Below are 20535 nucleotides of genomic sequence, written 5' to 3' on the forward strand. Positions count from 1 at the left end.
GAATTTACATGCAAAAAGGATGACTTGTGTTCCATGTTAAATGTCTGAATAAGCATTATTGCTGCAGTTCTGTCTTGTTTCACATATTTAACACCCAGTTTAATCCAGTCTTCATGATTCAGAAGACACACTCATCCAGACAGATGTGTAGACATAATGAGGTGCAACAGGAAGCCAATCAGAAGCCTCTTTGATGCAAAGTCTTTGTTTATACCTTTTTTTGATTGGCTCGCGCTCAGAGATCCTACGGTGGCCAGCAAGGTCAAACTTTTAAGAGAAGCAGAGGCTAAAACGGCGTGACATGAAGGACTAATATGTGCTACAGTTTTAGGAGTTTGATCGGAGTGCAGCGGGTGAAACGAGGACTCGCACACACGCAGAGTCGCACTGACACCGAAATTAAAACCGATCCGGGCCAGAGCTTCGCTGAGTTCTTGTTTTTCTTTCCTGTCGTGCATCCTGGAGGGCTCGCTGCTGTTGGTGCCAGGCTGTCTTTGCTGTGCTTGAGTGCTCCGTCCGTGTTGTAATGCTGCATTCATCTATTTATACATTAGCAGAGCAGTTACTTGGTGTCGCTCGTGTCTGATGCGGTTATGCTCGGCCTCTCGTTTGTGGGTTCGGGTGCTGTGACCTGTCAACTTAACACGGTGTCTTCTTCCAATTAGAACTGTACTGAGCTTTCACTGATGGTTTGCGACTGATTTTTAGAGCATTCGTTGTTCTGTTCGCAGAATGCTTGAGACACTTTATTTGTACTGTATGAAGTTGATGAGTCTTGGTTTCATCAGTTTTAGTGGATTTGATTGTTACCTCAGTTTGTTTCCTTTCTAATTGAGCTTTATTCTATTCTGTATAATTTTTTCCCTCCAGAATTACCGTGTTTATTCTGGTTTAAATTAAACCTTTAAATCTAGTCCATTTTACAGCAGCAGTATGTTTTGCCTCAGCGGTCTGAGGGCTACAGGTTATTCAGAACCGGTTCAGAAACCACTGTCAGCTACCAGGAAACATGGCACTACACTGTATCCTGCAGGCTGTGTTGGACCAGAACTTCTGGTAATTGCTGCTTCCTGAGGTAGTGAAGCTAGCCTGTTTGCTTTGACCAGAATGTGGACTGAGAATGAGCTGCTACAGTAAACTCCATCATCACTCTAAGTTTCTGAACCTCCGTTTGAGACGTTAATAGCTGGTAAACGTGTTTCTGTGAAGAAAAAAAGACGCCTGCACCCTCATTGAAAAATAGCGTGTCCGTTCGACATGTGGCTCTGTGCCGTTGCACACACAGACTGGATGTTACGTGGGTGTTGGCAGACTTTTTGAGCAGTGTTTTTTTAAAAAAAAAGCTCAATATTCATGTGCAGAAAGATTATGGACAGAACAGTAAAAAGAAAGGATATATTTTTCCTCGCATGATGCAAACGTGCATGCAGGCGTTCTCTGCTCACAGTGACAGAAGAGATAATAACTGAATGTGTTTGACGTCACATTGAAGGTGATGTGACGCCTTAGTCTCAGCTCATTGTGTTATGTTAAGGAATAGAACAAAGGTAGAAGCACAATGTGTGAGAGACTAAACTGATGCAGAAATGTAAACTTCAGAAATTAGACCTTCTTAGGCAACCTTGAGATAAGCTACAGCGATTTGGGCTGCAGTGCAAGATTTTTGCAGACTTTTGAGCTGAAAAATCAAGCAGCTGTGCTGCTTCACTTTTGGCAGCAACAGCATCTGGCAAGCAAATTTTATTTTTAATTAATTAATTCATTCATTTTTTATTCTTTACCTCAAACACAAAGGTTGCTGCTTTTATGTGTGTTGGTGTAAACGGGATTATTTCAGGGAGATGGAATCGTGTAAACGGCTAAATTGGACTCTCACCATCCTCTTGGCGTCGGACGGGTTCACGTGATGGTGCCAATGTGTTGTTTTGGGATTCCTCAGCTGTTGGCTCCACTGCCAGTGCGGTGCCTCGGTTGTGGAAAAGGACTCGTCACCTTTCAGTTTGTGTCATGTCAGTGCTTTTTTTAATGGTTGACAAAGACGGCAATAAATCAGGCCTTAATGCTTTAATACGATTCAAGGTTAACGCGCCCAGAAGCGCAGGATTCAGCAGAGCTGAGCGGTTTGATGCTGAATGACCCTCAATTTCTGCCTTTAATCCACTGCTAAAATGTCACTGTTTATTTTTTCATCCATTCTACGTCTTTGTTGTTTATTGGTGGAAACTTCGGCGTGGTTCATCTTATTTTCAGTGTTACGCCTTAAAGCCTCATTTGAGGGGAAACACTGAAACAAAAAGAACTGAGAAGAAAATCCTGAAAACATTTGTTTCTAAAAGTGGATCGTCATCTGGGAACGGTTTGGCTTTATGGCAGCCGGCAACAAAATAAAACCAGACTGTGGATGATGCTGCCGTTAAAAAGCAGAGTTGTTAGTAGATGCATTCAGGATAGAGGATGTATTTAAAGGAGTTTGATTTATGAAGCCACGATAAATTCAGCTGTGAAAGCGTGATAAATGCGCAGAAAAGTGTCACATTTCCTGAAGCTCGGAACAAAGAGTCACGGCGCCTATCTGCTGGGACGTGTATTGTCGCTGGTGTTGTGCAGTCGTGCTGTTTTCTGCTTTCATGGTGGTAGCTTTTGGAGGTGAAGTCCCAGTCGAAGGGGACGTGTTGAAGCCGTGGGGCCTCACAGCAGATATGTGTTTGGATAAATACATTAGGCTGTTTCCTGGCTTCCACAGAGCCTGCAGTGTTTTACTCTGTCATTCTTAAACTCAGACTGGGAACCCTGTGAGCCCATCCCCCCTCCTCTATGGTTAAGTGCTTGTAGAATACGAGCTCTGTTCTAGGAAAGTAAAGGCTTGTTTAGATTTGGGAGATAATGATCCGACTTGCTCGTGGTTCCTCTTTACATTTGCTGCATTTGGACATTAATAACATTTCTGACGGCAGAGGGAAAAAAAAGTGAGGGTTGGAGTGGGATTGGGGGGGGGGTTGCCCACTGTTTGAAATATAATCCCACCTCTAATGCACCCCCCCTTGACAGAATATTGAGATTTCTCAGATGGGGTACAGCAGTGCCTTTTGTGCGGTGCGGAGGTATCGCTCTCTGAACCACATGAAAACATGCATGTGGAACACACCCACTCACACACACACACACACACACACACACACACACACACACACACACACACGCACTCACACACACACACACACACACACACACACACACACACACACACACACACACACACACACACACACACACACACACACACACAGTGGCAGTTCCAAAGCTAATGCTTTGGAACGTGACCCTGAAGTCAGAGCGGGCTTTCTTCGGAGCATGGGACGTCTCTGTCTCTGTCTGTAAGCGAGCGCCTGGCTCAGTCCAGCCATGTTTGTGTCTGGTTTATTTTTCTGCGCTGTCTGTCCCCCCCCCCCCTTCTCTCTGTCAGCCCTCTCTGTCGTCTTCTTGTGAAACGAAATGCTCAGCAGCTCGGAGCATATGCTTTGAGTTGGGACGCTAATGGCTTTGAATCCAATCGAGCAGAATCTGTCTGACTTTGGGAAGGCCTGACAAACGGAGAGCTGAAACTAAGAGGAATCTTTAATTTAAGGATTAAGGAAGTCTTAAAATGGCTCAAATCCGCTGACTGGCCTGCAGAAAAAGGTTAGCAGCGAACTGAGTAACATTTAATGTCCTCTGTCTGTGTTCTCAAAGATTTCCACATGGGGATAAAAGCCCTAATAATGCCGCAACTAATTATGTTTTTTCATGATCAATTACCCAGTTAATTTTCTTTCATTCTTCAAAATTCTCATTCGGTTCTATTTTGGTTTTTAAAAAAATCGTTAATTATTTGAAAGAAAATGGCAGAAAAGACTGAATACTGTTGGGCGTTTCTTGTTTAAGCAACTACAAGCTAGAAAATAAATTCCCATTAACTGAATCCAGTTCTTAAAATAAATGAGTAATCTGAAGTAGTTCAGCCTCTGGATTGTGCGTCTGTGTGTTAAAGCAAGGAAATGGCTGCGTGAGGCATCGTGAAGAGAAAAGTGATCCAAGCCTGAACATGGAATTAATCAAGTGGACCGGATTAGATTGTGCAGGGATGGTTAGTGGTTGATCTCAGTTGCAGATGTGCTGGCACTTCTTACTCAATGATTTAACAGCATTACGCTATTAACGCCTCTAAAGTGTTAATTTATTTAATTCCCAGCCAAAGAGTGCACCGTGCAAGCCAGCAAAACGATCAGAGTGGAGAAAGGGAACTTTCAGGGTCTGCGATGGGAGCCGTTTAAGTGTCATTAAAGGTAGAATTTACTTATCCATAAATGAGGGACTTATTTGTTTAAATCTTTCGCTGTTGCTCCACATGTTTGCGTATTGATTGTCACGGTTAATAAACTCTATTAGGTGCGTTTGATCATGGAGGGATTGAGCCTGCATGGAAAAGAGCATGCTGGGATTTTAAATGATGGCCTAGCGATGGTGCCTCAGAGAGGAACCTGATCCAGTTTGACATTTTTCTAAATGGAAGTCCAGAGCATTTGTTAGTGGTGCATCTCTTTTCTTTTCATGTTTTCCAGGTTGATCGTCAGCCTGCTTTTGCCACCAGCTTTGTTTTAGTTGTAAGGGCTTCGTTTGAACAGTTCACACCGATGTCAACGAGGTGCAGGACAGCAGTAAATCCCTCCCTATAAAGCCGATAAACGGGCCGTGAGGTGGAGAATTCTGTTCTATTGAGAGCTTTATCGTCAGTTTTTGTTATATATCGTCAGTTTTTGTCATATATCGTCAGTTTTTGTCATATATTGTCAGTTTTTGTTATATATCGTCAGTTTTTGTCATATATCGTCAGTTTTTGTCATATATCGTCAGTTTTTGTCATATATCGTCAGTTTTTGTTATATATCGTCAGTTTTTGTCATATATCGTCAGTTTTTGTCATATATCATAGCAACACCAATGGATGCTAATTCTGTCCATCCAAACCCACATCTGTTAAAGTCTTTTGATCTAAAGCCACTGAAGAAGACGAGTTAAATAAAGTATAAATAGTAATATTGATTCTTTTATTCGTCTGTGCCCATCGTCCACATTCAGACACTTAACTTTTTGGGAAACACCTTCCAGGGTGAAGATTTTCACCGGCTCCAACTGGATCGTTTATGAGTCAACTGGAATACGGTTAACAGTTAGACTGTGAACCATCAGAATGTGCTCCAAACTCCCATCTGTTGACGTGGCAACGGGAGACACCAGCAACACACTGCCGGTACCAACCTTGTTCCCATGTTTAGTTGTGCTTGTTTGGACATGAATGCACAGATACTCTCCGCCTCTGCCGTTCAGTGCGAGGTAACCCAACACATAACGAGCCACCGGCGATCCGACTGGATCAGACTCCTAAATGTCAGAACAGCTGAGAATAAAATGCTTTGCCACAGAGATGGCCTGTCAGAAGCACAGGAGATGACACAGGACAGTGAACGCCTCTGGATGGTCATTAAACGTAGTTTTGACTAAATTAGACCAGTATTACCAACTTGCACCCAGTGTATGTACTCACGTGCACCTGTGTGTGTGTACCTCGCTTACGACAGCCACCACATGCTCTTCGGGCTTTTTGTATTCAGAAGTAACTGCAGTTGATATCATCATCATTGAAAATGAACCCAAAGTCTGTAATTACATGGCAGAACACACACATTGTAAAGTGAATCACTTGCCAGCTTAGTTTATTTTCAGCATCAGGACACCTTGGAGATTATTAGAACATTTCCACTTAGCAGAGGCCAAATAAAGTCACTAAGTCACCCTCCTATCTTTACAAGCTGCCAAAGTCATCCCCGTCCTTTCTGCCATGTGCTGTACAGTATATACGATCAATCGGCCGCCACATCTGCTTGATCAAATTAGCTGCCCCTAGATTCAAAGTGCGCTTGTTTTCTGGTTATTGTGGTAATTTTTTTCCACAGAAAGGCACTTTTTCACACATAAGACATGCAATGTTAATGAGTCATCAATCTGTTGGGATGATGGGCTTTCAGTCAGTCGCACACTGGTCCTCTGATTTACTCAAACATGCCTGTGAAAGAAAGACTGAAAGAGCCAAAGTGAGGTGCAATAAAACAGACTTTAGAGTCAGTTTCCTCACAACATGACACATAATTCATAGTGGCGTGACAAATGTGCAATGATTGGTTGAAACACGGCAGCGATGGATGGACAGAGCTGAAAATAGCTCTGAACAGTGGTTGTTGCATTGTTTTCTTCAGAAGCCTCAATTCAGTTGCCATCAGATCAGTGGAAATCAGTGCATGAGTGAAAGAGGCTGAGTAACTCAGGTTTAGCTTTGGTTGATGTTTTTTTTTTTTTTTAAGGTAGGTTTAAACAAATCTAATCGACCTCCATCAACCCAACAAGCCTTCCATGTCTTGGTTTTGTGTGTGTGTGTGTACCACATAATGTCAGTTTTTGAATATTTGTGCAATCAAAAACCGGTGAGGACACCCTAACCTCAGTTCTTTTAATTTGAGGCGCTGGTGTCATGGTCGCTGTATTCATGAACATTTGATTACTGTGGAAATTCCCAAGCCTGTTTGAAAATATATTTTTTTCCGATTCCCTTCATTTTGGATAATCACCGATTGGCCGATTTTTATCCACCGATCTTTTTTTTTTTTTTTGTCTGAAAGGTCTGAAAATCAGCCACTGTCCCTCTTTTTCTCTGCTGTGAGAGAGGGCCGACTTTTTACCTCATGTGCAAAACAACTTTATATTGATACAGCCCTCTCAGTGTGTGCTCATGCAAAGCTGGACAGTCAGTCAACAGGTAAAGGTCCTCCAATAAAGACAAAAATTGACCTTTCTCATTCTTTAATGAAGTCTCCTTTGTTCATTTGTCTTTTATGTAAATCTGAAAAGCGTTACAAAACAGAAACATAATCAGCAGTACAAATACATTTCCATCAAACATCAATGACCAAAATAATTGACAGAATTAGCATCTAAGCTAGCAGAGCACATGTCCCATAAACCTCTATCAAATAATACTTTACAAAAAAATAAGCATTCAATAATTGGGCACTGTGTTACTTACAGATAAATATTTTCCAAGGAAAAAGCGTATGAATCACTTTAGAAACATAAAAGAGAACCGTTTGCTTCATCTGAGTTAACGATATCACGAAAAAGCATCATAGCTGAATTAAAGCGACAGAGCTCCCACTCTGATGCATTTTGGCAAACCAATGAACAGAGCGCCCACTCTGACGCTGCTTTTAAATCTAAGAATCACGAACCTTTATACCTTTTTATCTTAACATTTAAAGGCAAAACAGGTATTGTTCAGTGTTTTTTAATAAAATAAGATTGGGCCGTTGAAGGTGTATGCTGTCAGACTGACCTTATAACGCCTGACAGTGTCAGTTACATAAGAAAAAAAAAATCGGAATCGGCAGGTCAGGCTTTGTAAAGATCGGTGATTTTAGGTGCACCCCTAAAATTAAGTATCCCTGAAATAATCAAAATGAGATGATATACCAGAACCTGCAACTCTGCCAGACAGTTGAAAATCAGTGTTTTGTTGTTTTTATATAAATTTTTCCTCTGGAAATAAAATAAATGAAAATAAAAGCCCTGAGATCATCACATTAATTTTAATGTCATGACACATACTACCACCTCCCCCGTATGCAAAAAATATTCAAATATAACAAATTCCCTCTTCTCCAAATGCCTTGTTAATAATTCCTGCCCTTTGAATAATTGAGAAGCACATAAGTCTGAATCATTTAATGATGACGCCGCCTGCATCCTAGTTTTTATTAATGAACTCCTTGAGGATATTTTTGTGTCGTGTTTTCTTTTCAAAGTGTATTGAAATGGAGTTTTTAATGTGGTCACGGAAACGGTTTTAGAAGAACTCGTCCTGAGCTCGTACAGCTCTACGTGCACAGAGTGTAATTTGACCCTCTTTCATTCCTCATAAATGAGTTTGTGTATTGAAACTAGGAAGGATGCTCAGCTTGTAGAGTCACGTGACAGGAAGCCTTGGAAGTGCAGAGATGATGATTAAGGAGGACATTTCCATCTCTGTGCTGGTAATCATAGCTTTTCCTCTCATGTGACTCCATTTTCAGCACAGTGGACCACGTCTCCCTGCAGGAAAGGACACTGCTCTGCTTGTATCGCGCTGTGGAAACAAGTTCAACCTTGTTTAGTCCATCACCGGTAGTGGTGGCTTTGAAGATGCACGAGCTGAAACATTTGTGACTTGAAAAAAGTATTTTAGATGTGGAAATCTGACTCTGTTATTTAATTTAACATTGAAGTTATCCACAGTAATGTCAACTGAAGTTCATTTGAAGCTAAAATGATTTAAACTCCCACCCTCAGTCGAATGGAAAACGTCTGGAGAACACTTGCAACAATCAATCGTCGCTGGAAACTTGATGTTTGTACGTCTTGCAGCTGATATCCAAGTCGTTTAACCTTCTCCTCACTACATCTGACACGCATTTAATTCTACCCGAAGCGAAGGCAGCACTAAAACATTAGCAGTCCCAGGCTGGAGAAAGAATTTCTGGATCCAACAACCTTCTAACCTCCATAAAACCAATAAAACAAATGAAGCTCACGTTCTGCTTGCCGTAGGTTCTGTTACCTCCACAGTCGAACTAATGAACCTTCGGCTAAAGACACCAGTCTCTCCTTTTTATGGTTTTTGGCCCTTGTGCACCAGGCTGACAGTGGACTGTGAAATCATCCAAAGCGTTGGTGAAGGTGTGTTGTTCTCTTGTCTTTTTGGTGTGTAAAGCATCCTCTTTGCTGTCGGACATTGAATCGGCGTCGGGTCTGTCGTGAGAGCAATCGTTCTGATTGGCTGTTTGGCATAGCAGCAGAATTTCACTCACTTCCTGTGGTTTCTCCTCATTTTTCCAGGAACTGAATAATCCTTCCTCTCATGTGTAGCGTTTTGGCTTCTTAGCTTACTGTTCAAGTTCTTCAGCTGCACCCTGAAGCTAAAATCCATCATTTGTTTGTTCTAGCTTGTTTTTGAGAGGCTTAAAATCGATGTGCTCAGGTGAGAGATGATGACCCACTTTTAGGGGCTTGAAACATGTCGGGTGTTTTTCTGAAAGCTTTGTCGGATCTGTTTCTGACAGATGCTTTGCTGTTGGTTTCTTTCCTGCCTCTCCACCTTTACTTCTCTTTAGAGTCACGAGTTTTTATTTTTTCTTTAAAAAGTGGGATAAAATGCTAAACGAAGTCAACACAGCCTCTCGTTCCCTACACATGTACTGATTTCTGTCATATGCACACTAGGTCAGTGTCGAGTTCAGTGTCTCCTAATGGACAAGTGGACAGAAAAATCTGATGACTGAACCAGCAACTTTCTTATTATTGGATGACCCGTCGACCTCCTGAGCCACAGCCGCCCCTGAAGATGTTATTAGCAGAGTTTCCATCCAGTTTGAGCTTGATACGCAGGCTGAAAATTTAAAGAGAGGTGTAGATCCTCACAAAACGAACACATATGCACAGATTAATCAATATTTCTGGTGTCCGAACAGAAAAGTTCTTTTTATATCCATCTGTTCGTGGCAGAAAAACTTGAGCCATCCAGCAGCGAGTCACATGGTTTTTCTGTTCTCGGTCCATCACATCTGACAGCAGATGAGACGGCACATTCAAAATGTCCGTATTCTTGGTTATGGGAAATTGCATTTTAAGTCAGATGCCTTATTTGGATAGTTATATCATGTGTGGTGGCTCTGGGGGGGTCAAACGACACTCAAAAGGCATTTCAGTGATGCAAAAAGAGAAGAAATGTAATATCTAGCAAAGCTTTGGACTCTGGCTATAACTGACTTGATGTGACATCAAATTTATTTATAAATATGCAAAAATAGAGTTGGTGCATAGAAGCTGCTGCTATATGAAAATTACCTTGGAGTGGATACTTCAGACCTGCTGAGAGCAAAATAACCCCCCCATCTTTCCTTTTAAAGTAAAACTTTGATACAAATACACTGGTGGCCTAAAGATGAAATACTAATTCACTTCTCCATAAGCTGGCAGATTAAGACTCTAATGCATATAAGCGCTTAATTTCCAGTAACTGTAGCAGCAGTCGGGCTCGAGCTCTCCTGAGAACAAAGAATGGGTCCCATTTCGTGGCTTTTTGTTTTCCGTCTGCCTGCCGCTGCTTGCCGGCAGGAGTGGAGGGGCTTTTGTAACAGGAGAACTCTTGATTAAGCTCCCTCTCCACCCCTGACCTGCTGCTGGTGCCTGTTGGGACGGTGGTGCTGGAGCTAGGGTAGCGGTGATGGTGTGGGTTAAGTGACGGTTGACATTGGGCAGGCCTGCTTTTTTAAATAAAAACTTTTTTCTCCTTTCAGATTGAAGTCTTTTGATGTCTTTGTGATTTTGGCTCTTTGAGCCCCTCAAGCCTGGCGTGGCGGGGGCACTATCCCCCTGATGACGTCACTTCCCCGACAGCACGAAGTGCAGCTCAGTGTCTGAGCTGCACCTTCTCAAAATGACGAGTCTTTTGTTTATGCAGTTTAGTTTCCCCTCGCTGATGACTCCTTTCTAGAGTCGTTTCATTTCTCTTTACGGAGGTTTGTGCAACAGATGCTTCTTTTTCTCCTCGTGTTTGTTTTAGTCTAAAATCTGTTGGTATTGATTCATCTGTTGCAGTGAGTTTCTTTTTATTTCGGGCTGTTTGTTAGGTTTGCTTTTAGTTTTGTACTTTTCCACTGATTCTTCCTCTGATTTGACAGAAAAAGCCTCGAACATTCGGTGTTGTCTTAAAAGAAGTAGTTTTTGTGGTTAGATGATACATATTCTGGTAGTTTTGAAAAAAAAAAGAGACACAATCTGATCTTTGAAGGTTTTGCCTCCATCTGAGCACACCTGCTCAGATAACCTTGCTTGTTGCATTGAGGAGTTGTTGTTTTAATGCATGCTCACTCCACCGTGAGCCGTGTCGTCTGTGCAGGTGAACGCCACTCCACGAGTTCACTCCCCCCTGAGTGTGTCGGCTGGGTTGAGCCCAGGGGGGGCCACGTCACGACCGTCTCCTCAGCCTTTTCTCCCATCAGCCCTGCAGCCAGGCAGACTGTCAGCAGCACAATTAAAGGCTGTGCCATAATGAAAGGGGCATTAGCAGAAGCAATTTATTTCCCAGCGCAGTGCCGGAAGGTTTCTCCAGTGCTGATATTCCAGTGCAGCCTTTGTGTGTGCTGCACTGTGCCATTATGGGAGGGACAAGGACGACACACTCGCTGAACAAATGCTGTAAAGGGGGGGGTGGTATGTAAGCACAAGGCTGTCTTTCACCACTTTAGAATCAATTCTAATTTGAATATTTATTTTAAAGTGGGCTCATGTTTCTTTTTAATTTCTTCCTCTTGTGGATTTGCATAATTCCACATCATCACTGTGTTTTTTTGTGCTTTTCCCCCAGTTTCCTGTTGGGTTTTCTTGTTCTCGTCTCCTACCTTTTGCTTCTGTCTCTGCTCTGTTGTGCACCCACACCAGCGCCCCCCCGTCTGTTATTCCTGTGTTCATTTTGTTCCTCTGAAGTTTATTGAATTAGCGCAGACAGCTGAAACGCAGAAGATAAGAGAGGCGCTCTCCTCTCGGAGAAATGGTATTGCACCGTGGAAGAGCGAGTGGTGCGTTTGTGTGTGTGCGGCTCCGTGAGAGGGGGAGGGGGACTGATGCAGAGGTTATAGACGGAGGAAATGGGAAGCTTTGTGTTTTGATGTTTTTCCTGAAAGAGCGATGAAGACAGTACGAGCCTTGTGAAAGAAAATGAACTGCTTTGACTCCAGTTCAGCCGTGGTTGTTCAGATTTTCCATTCCTGTGGCGTACCGGCAACGTAAATGTCAAATTTTGTTAAGCTGACAAATGGGTGATGAAGTACAGATGTACATCTACAGTCATTTATCAGCTGCTATGATTTTAGTCCTGTTCATCAAGTCTGTCCTCTGACAGCTAATTCTGCTCCGCCCAGTGAGGCTTTGGCTTTAGGAACGGCTCGGCTGCATATCGGAACCAGACAAAGTTTTGTTTGTTCGATTTGTGCACGACTTCAGAAAGTTAATCGTTGATAGATGTTCTTTTAATAAACTGAGGAATGGATCTAATCACTTCCACAACAGCCAAAATGAAAATCATTGTGTGAAAATGTACAATTCAATCAAACGCCAACAGAAAGCTTTGTAGAAATATCTTTTGTGTGGAAATGCTTTCAGCGTGTCAATCTGTTTTATTCTGTTTTATCATTGGAGCGTCGTGGCTGTAACTGGGGAAACTGGGCATACTGGGCTGTGTTTTCTAAGACGTGCTGCAGTCTGCTCCTCTGAGCCCAGCTGTATTGTCAAGCCGTCACATCCTGCTGTGTTGATGACAGACCGAGACGGGCCGGGGGGAGTTTTTTTTACGGAAATCGGATCAGAAAACGTATTGAATGATTAAATATTGGCTCCGTCGTCCATCCTGCACCGAAAGCCAAAGATGCTGCCCTTTGATCCCGTTTCAGACAAAAAGCTGTCAAACACACATCACGTCCAGATGTTGGCATTTGTCCAGTTTAGACACACTCGCACTGCAAGATAAGAATCACTTCCTTTAGTGCACCAGTTGATTCAAGTTTAGCCTTTCTGGTGACCCGTCAGCCAGTGAGAGTAGGAACCCTGATCCCGTTTACCGTAATAGAGTGGTAATTGATTAGCAGTCTATTTCCACAGTTCCCCTTTGACCCCGGAGGTTTTAGGTGGCTGTTCCCCCACTCGCTAATGAGCAGGACAACTCTTTCAACAATAAAGAAACTGGAGGAGGAGAAAGGAGGAGCTTGAGGCTCGTGAACATGAACCGGACTCTGATGGACATTTCTGAGACAAGTGGACAGCTCAGAGGTTGTTGACCCTGTGAACCCCATCGGTGCAAACCAGAACTGGAACAAAAGACTTTAGCACGAGGTAATTAGTCACGGTATTTGGAATTTTATGGTGCCTGCGTTATTTATTCAGTTGTCCACATAAATGTGGCTCTGTGTTGGAAAATAAAGTCTTTTATAGTCATTGGACACTCTAGTAAAGCTCAGATTAACAACATTTTTGTGAATAAAAATGACTTTTGTGGTGGTAAAAGTCACAACAGCCTTAATCATTCACAAGTCTGTCAAATGAATGATAATTACCAGCACATTTAACCCAAAGTTGGCTGTATGAGAGGGTGCAGGAGTGCTGTCAGAAGCAGTTTATTCTAAATAACGTGAATCATTGTTGGAGGTCTCCCAGCTCAGATAAACGGGGGTTTTGAACACCTCAGATCTTTCTCGCTTGTTCTTTTGGGTGAAAAAAACTCTTCTTAATTCGCTTCTTGTGTAAACAAAGCTGCCATCAGTTGTCCTTAAAATCACTTATAGTGTACTTGGAACATGAAAGCATTCTTGGAGCCGGAACACACCAAAACACATTTGAATTATGAATTTTACGAGCTTTACAATAACAGTGATGCTGCTCTGAGAAGGGAGAGTCTCGGCTTATATGTGGGCGGCTACAAGCACGTCTTGTTGTTTTCTTTAGCTTCAAAGCTAAATGATTATGGTGATTCATTAGGCTTTTTTAATGCATGAGGTGCATCTCTTGTATTGATGGATAGCAGAGTTTGAAAGGAAATATTTGATAAAAACATTTTAGTTGGACGATAGTTGGAGGTTTTTTTAGATGGACCAGCGACTTTGGAACACTGTAATCTGTCAGAATGATTATGAGGCCTCCTTAAAGAGCCCAAAACAGCGACCTTCTTATCTGCTGCGAGTTAAGTGTCGCTTTTGAAGGACCAAACTCAGGCTGAACTCTGACCCCGTTTGCTTGTGTGTTTTTCCAAAAGGCCACGGAGCCAAGTGAGCTCGGTCAAATGAAATATCCCCCCCCAGACATCAGAGAGCACGCCTCCTTCTGTCTCCCCCTGGCTGATTTATCATTTCTTACACTATTAGTCTCTTCTGCTACATGACACATGCAACCAATAACTGGTAATGGGCTCAGTCCAGTTTTCTGAGATTTAGGTGGATTTGACTCGTACTTTTCTGTGAGAGTTTAGGAGCATAAGTCCAAGAGAATAACATCTGTTGTTTCTATTACATACAGTGTAATATCACAGCAGTGCCTAATGTTGCTCATCGGTACATTGTGGAGTGTAACTTTCAGTGATTAACGGTAGAATTTCTTAATGCGGGCAGATAGTTGGTGTTTTTAAGCAGGGAACGAGCAGATTGGTTCATGATGTGGGACACCTGTTATTAAGAGAATAACTGCACGTCCCCACTGACATGAAGATCATCAAGTTGGACTTCTACTTCTTAGTTTCCTAAAATCGAGGCGAATGAATGTGATTACAACTCGGGGAGGTTTAACGAAAGCCTCGAGGTTAATTTTCCCTGTGATGCGGCTAAAGGCGAGGAGGAGCTAATGCCTGGAGGTTTCTCCGCTGATGCATCGCAGACGTTTCTTCATCGAGCAGATATTTCTGCCGCCACAGAACCCGGTTTTGTGTCAGCTCCAATGTCATGGTGGATTTCAGAGTGTGCTCCTGCCCTCCCCGAGCGCATTAGCATTTCCCTTCTCCTCTGCTCTTTTCCCTCTGCAGTCTTCCCTCTGATGTCACGCCGAAGCTCCGACATGTTAACACGAACCTTCATGCTAGCACGGTTCAGTCTGTCACTGGAGAATATTCTTTTACCTGCTGCTGAGGCGCAGGAAGACTTTTTCATTTTCGCCGTCTCCGTTTACAACAGATCAGAGGCCTCGGCTGAACTCCTGAACTCCTGTATACATTACTAATGAAGCTCCGGATTGTTATACAGTCATATGTTAACAGGAAAGACTGGGGCTCTCTGTCTTTTTGTGCATGTGTGTGAGAGACCAATGCATTACTATCATGAAGGTTTCTTGGCCTGAGCCCCCTCTAATTGATAGGGGCTGCTGGTATTTACTTACATTCTCTGGGTGGATTAAATCTCAAAGGAAAGGGGAGGAGATGGAGGTTGTTTTTTCTCCTGGCTTTGGTTTAATATGCATTTACGTGGGTGTATAATATACGCATACACATATATGAGTGTATTTGTGGCTGTTTTGTTGTCCCATGCGGTTCAGCATTCATCCTTTCTCCATGACGAGAACTGTCGAGTCCTGTGAAGCTGCATGGCGTCCAGGCACCACAGAGCACCAAATCTAATCAGCAGCTACCCTGCAATGTATGCGCCACTCTGCCGGCTTAGAGTGATGTGTGTGTGTGTGTGTGTGTCAGCACAGAGACTTATTTACTGCACACAGTCAATAGTAAATATCATTATCTCCGTGGCTTGTTTTTCATTTCGTTCAGTGTGTTTAATATGTAGTGCAGGCCTGCTCTGCCACCGTGTACGAGAGCAAAGCCGAGATCTCCCATCTGAAGCTGCAGAAGTAGAAAACAAGGACGGCACCTGTGACTACACAGTACTGACCAGCTGCAGGCTACCAGCAGGAATATGAAAGACGCAGGCAGCAGACTAACTTCATTTGTACTTTGTGTTTGTCAAATCACAGACACACTGCAACAAGCTGCTGTTTACACTCCAGAGCTGCACACTGTGTGCTGAGATTACAAATCCTGCTTACTGGCCAAGCTTCCACTGTGACTGGAGGCTGGTCAGCGCTGGCCACTGTTCATTAATCTCTGAATAGAGCAAGTAAGCAATGATAACTGCAATTTTTTGCTTTCTTGTCTGCTTCATACATCACTGCTAAGGACATGGCGGTTTTTAAAAGCCAGTCATCCTCTGCAACAATCATGTTTTGTTTCAAGTCAGTAGGGCAGTGTATTTCAGTTCTGGGGCGTCTGCACTGCTGCTGCCTTACACTAGAGACATGCCTCGCTCAGCTGAGGCAGGGCAGCTCCAAACAAAGCACTGCGCTTGTATCGGTCCAACCTTCTGACACAATGTTCTTTTCAATCACACCTTAACTATCAGAGTCAAAGGTTTTTCTGTTGAGTCTTTAGAAATGTGGGCGATCGATGATCAATATTCTGTTAGATTTTTGCATCACACGGCAGACTATTAAGCACGATGTGCACAGACGAAGATGGAGAGAAACAAATAGGATTACAGCAACAAAGCACAAACATTACATGTAAAAAAGTCCCAGTATTAAGATAAACCTTTAGCTGGGATTTGCTGCATTACAGATGTTGTGGAATGTGGAGTAAGAAGATTTATGGTTTGGATTGCTTTTTGTGTTTGTGGTGAATATAGCTGCCTGAAATAAGCCGTCAAGATCGTTAATCTAAGTGATTAAGAAAAAAAAAAAAGATAACTTTGTTTACTCTTACTGCACCGTCTGTTGCACACATCTGCACCGCGTCATAGAAACTGGTGAATAGCTCGATTTGGACGTCATATCATCAACGTGCGCAGTGTTGATATAAAGGCTTCGTTTCACTTAGAGGTAGTTCTGCAGAGCAATGCAGCTCACCTGAGTTTAACGCTATATCCGAGCTATATGAAGCATTTGGTTATAGGTTGTAATGTAATAACCATCAACAATGATGTCACATAGGCAGCCGTAGGCCCCGTAGTTCATCAGCAGACACACCGAGTCCAGCTTCCAGTGCATGTGATCAGTTATGGAAAGCAGATGAAAAGTTAACTTCAGGGCGATCCTCACCTGCAGTGGCGTAAACACAACCGGAGATTTCTTGTATCTGACAGTCTAATTTAGCAAGACTCTATTAAACGCTCGAGCACGCGTCTTGACAGTTTAATGAAACGGAGACAATGTGGCCTTGACAAGGAAAGCAGTGGAGTCGTCCGGTTTTCCAGCGACCGCCCACACTTCAGGTGGAAGGCTGCCGATTCGTGCAAACACACTGATCTGCAACATTTTAATCAGGAAAAGTGTCACATGTTCCACTGTCTGTTTCCACAGCAACAACGCTGAGCTGCCCGCACGTGTGCCTGCCGGTTGATCGACTTGTTCGGGCATCGGCCAAATAAACTTTTGTTGTTTCACGCCTTTGTCACACAAAAAAGATTGAGCAAAAACAGACGGCGTCGTGTTTATTTTTGCCTTTTTGACGAATGCAGATTATTGGACGACATGTCGGCCTCACATTAGATTTTTTTCCCTCGATTGTCTTTCAGTTAAGATGAAAAATTATGTTAAAATATAAAAAAAAAACAGCAGCAGAATCCTGTTTGTTAGCTTTTCGTGTGTAAATTTCCACTTAATGTGGTGCAGAAATATGAAAATTGCCTCCAAAATGAGTGCAGAAAAGTGCTTATTTCCTTCTGTTAATGATGTTCTCCAGTCTAAAAACCTTTTGATTTCATGTGCTTTTCATCTGTTTTCATACCAAGTTTGTGCACACGAGTCAACTCGGTGTGTGTGTGTGTGTGTGTGTGTGAGAGAGAGAGAGAGCATGTCAGGTTGGAGATTGCAGGGTTGATTATGTGTCTGATTTCGTCGACAGAGTGACATCCCTTCTAATGAAATAATGGTCTAGTGGCAGAGTGCTGGACGATTGCACGTTGGAGACTTCAATTACAGACGAGATGATTTTTTTATTTTATTTTTTTCAGCCCTTTTCCCTTCAGTCAGGAAAAATACAAGGTTTTCTTCCTTTTTAAAGGACATGCTTACAATAAACAAAAAGACTGAATAAAGGAGCTGTCTAAGTGTTTTTCTTTTCTTATTCTTTAGATAATGGATTAAAAGGACATGGCATGTTTTATTTCACCATCTGTTTAACCAATCATACAAAAAAGGAGAAAAAATTGCCCTTCTTCTGAGCTCAAATCAACCAGAACACAGGTTGTAATGTCTCATCTTTTCTTATAGATGCATTATGCTCGGCTGCGTTTGTTGTTCTGTGGACCGTTGAATTTATTTTGCAAACCGTATAGTCTGTCTCTTCTGCTATATGGTGTGAAATTAGCATACAGCTCCTAAAGATATGTCTCTTATGTGAGATGTCATTTGCAACATCAAAAAGAAGCATTAAAGACCACAAAAAACAGCTGAGATCGAAATAAGTTGCATTTCTTACTCATAAAATGTGTGTCGGTGATGCAAATGTGCTGAGGATGATGTGATGGCATCACATTCTGTCTTTTAACACCAGTTTGAATCAACAAGCCTACATTTATTGATAAACAGTTTGAATATTCTGTGATTTACTCAGTAAAACAAATGATGTGTGAATAAACCAACCAGCCAATCCTCATTCATATCCTCCACCCTCTCAACACCATCTTTTTTTTTTTTACTGTTTTCAGGGTGGACCCCATTCCTTACGACACTCCCAAGCCGGCAGGACACACCAGGTTTGTGTGTGTTTCAGACACACACTCGCGTACAGATGGCATCCAGATGCCCTACGGCGACGTGCTGCTGCACATGGGCGACTTCACTGAGCTCGGCCTGCCATCTGAGGTTAAGAAGTTCAACGACTGGCTAGGTAGGAAACTGTTGAACGCACACATTCGCACGTGTGGATTTTCATGATCGCACACCTCCGATGTGCACTGTCTGTGAGGAGCAGGAGGAATGGCCACAGGCACGTTGAGCTGCTAACCAGACCACACAAAGAAAGCTGACCCCCCCAGCTGCTGTGCTGAAGTGTCCAGTTTAACCCTTCTGACCTAACACCCTGGCTCAGTTAACCTCTGACCTGTCCCTCTGGGCTCATGCTATGGGTGGGGGCTCTGTGTGTGTGGCCAATGGTTCATCTCTGGATCTCGATGGCTCTGAGGCATTTCTGTCCCTCTGTTGTAGTCACGTTTCACTCTCTGGGAAGGAAAAAGATGCACACATGCGATCCGATGTTCCTTCTCACCAGTTGTATAAATGAAGAGGTCCCACCCACCACTTTGGCCTGTAACCTTTCAGACATTTGATTTCTCTTCGTCTGTTCATTGGTTTGTATTCGCCTGTTGATCAGTTGGTTTTGTTGGGTTACACAACCAGAAAGCCAGAAATAATCAAGAAGAAAGGTGCTAAAATTCGCCCATGGCGCAACAAATTGCGGTTGAGGCATGTCTGCACGAGATTAAGATGCTCCAATAGAGGATATCTCTGCACTGTCTCACGCTGGAACTCTGCAGTGACCGGATGAGTTATGAAGGCAGTCAGAGGCTGAGTCGTCACCTTCTCCACAAAAAAGGTGTGAAGAATTTCTCTGTAATCCACCCGTTTGACTTTTAGAGTCGAATAAAAGATGGACTGCACAACAATTCATCCACCAAATGGAAAATATGTTTTCCCTGCTTTGATTCTCAGACAACCCAGATTTACTTAAACCTTAAACTAAACACTGAACAACAAATGAGTTGATTTATGAAGGTGTCATGAGTGTAAACCTTAAAGAGGAACGCCGGTATCTTTAAACCTGGACCTTATTTCTGGCATGAAATACGTTCATCTACTCACAGAGAACAGTTTTGGAAGATATTTAGATTCCTCCAGATCCATATAACGGAGTGAACGGGGCTTAGACGATGCAGCCTCTAAATAAGGCATTATCTGTCTTTATTTCACCAACACTTTAAGAAGAATGAATGAATGAATGTGTACTATAGCTCTGTTAGCTCATAGCTGATACCCTCTATAAGCCCCCCGATAGCCGCCAATAACAACAACACAGCAGCTATGAGCTAACAGAGCTATAGCACACGTTCATTCATTCATTCTTCTTAAAGTATTGGTGAAATAAAGACAGATAATGCCTTATTTAGAGGCTGCATCCTCTAAGCCCCGTTCACTCCGTTATATGGATCTCGAGGAATCTTTCACCAAACTGTTCTCGGTGAGTAGATAAACGTATTTAATGCCAGAAATAAGGTCTAGGTTTAAAAATACCGGCGTTCCCCTTGAAGCCGACCAGTCGAGTTTACTTCCATTTCTTTATATGCTTTCTGTGGGTAATTCTCACTTCTAAGGTGCATCAAGATACGAACATGGATGGTTCTGCATCAGGGCAGAGACTGAATGCAGTCGTGAGTCATTTTTGGGCCTCAGTGGAAGGTTAAAGTCGGACACATCGTTGCATGGCGTTCACCTGTTGTTCTGAAGTTAAGCTAACATGACTGTGATGTCAGAGGAAAGCGGACATCTGAGCACGCTCCCGATAGGCCGATCAGCCAGGAATTAACGGGATGCTGACACAGAGTTTGTGCTCCAGCTTTGAAAGAAAAAAAACAACCAAATGTTTGATAAGTTTTAAAGCTTGGGATCTGTATGCTTATTCAGGCCTGAAGAATGAAGAAAAAAAGCAGATTATGCATCTCGTGTTAGAGTCCCATCTCCTAGCAGAGTTATTAAAAAAAGGAAATCAAGATGCTGTGCGGAATCATTAACGGGTTAATTGTGATTTAATGGAATCGTGAGGCCAGCAAAGACTTGAAGGGATTTAATGAAAGGTGTGAGTTTATTAATGCTTGGCCAATAAAGCTGATTGTATCT

General features: G+C 42.7%; 1 protein-coding gene across 3 annotated transcripts in view; it reads left to right on the plus strand.

Annotated features, from left to right (window-relative positions):
• Positions 1-20535, plus strand: part of mpped2a (metallophosphoesterase domain containing 2a) — a 70753-nt gene that overhangs the window by 2730 nt on the left and 47488 nt on the right. For all 3 annotated transcript variants that reach the window (XM_072379969.1, XM_072379968.1, XM_072379970.1), the window contains one exon: positions 18351-18532. In XM_072379969.1, the coding sequence (XP_072236070.1) occupies positions 18351-18532 (182 nt within the window). The remainder of the gene's footprint in view (positions 1-18350; positions 18533-20535) is intronic.

Source organism: Leuresthes tenuis, unplaced genomic scaffold (genome assembly GCF_036924035.1).
Source record: "Leuresthes tenuis unplaced genomic scaffold, fLeuTen1.0.hap1 SCAF_2, whole genome shotgun sequence".
NCBI classification, from domain to species: domain Eukaryota; kingdom Metazoa; phylum Chordata; class Actinopteri; order Atheriniformes; family Atherinopsidae; genus Leuresthes; species Leuresthes tenuis.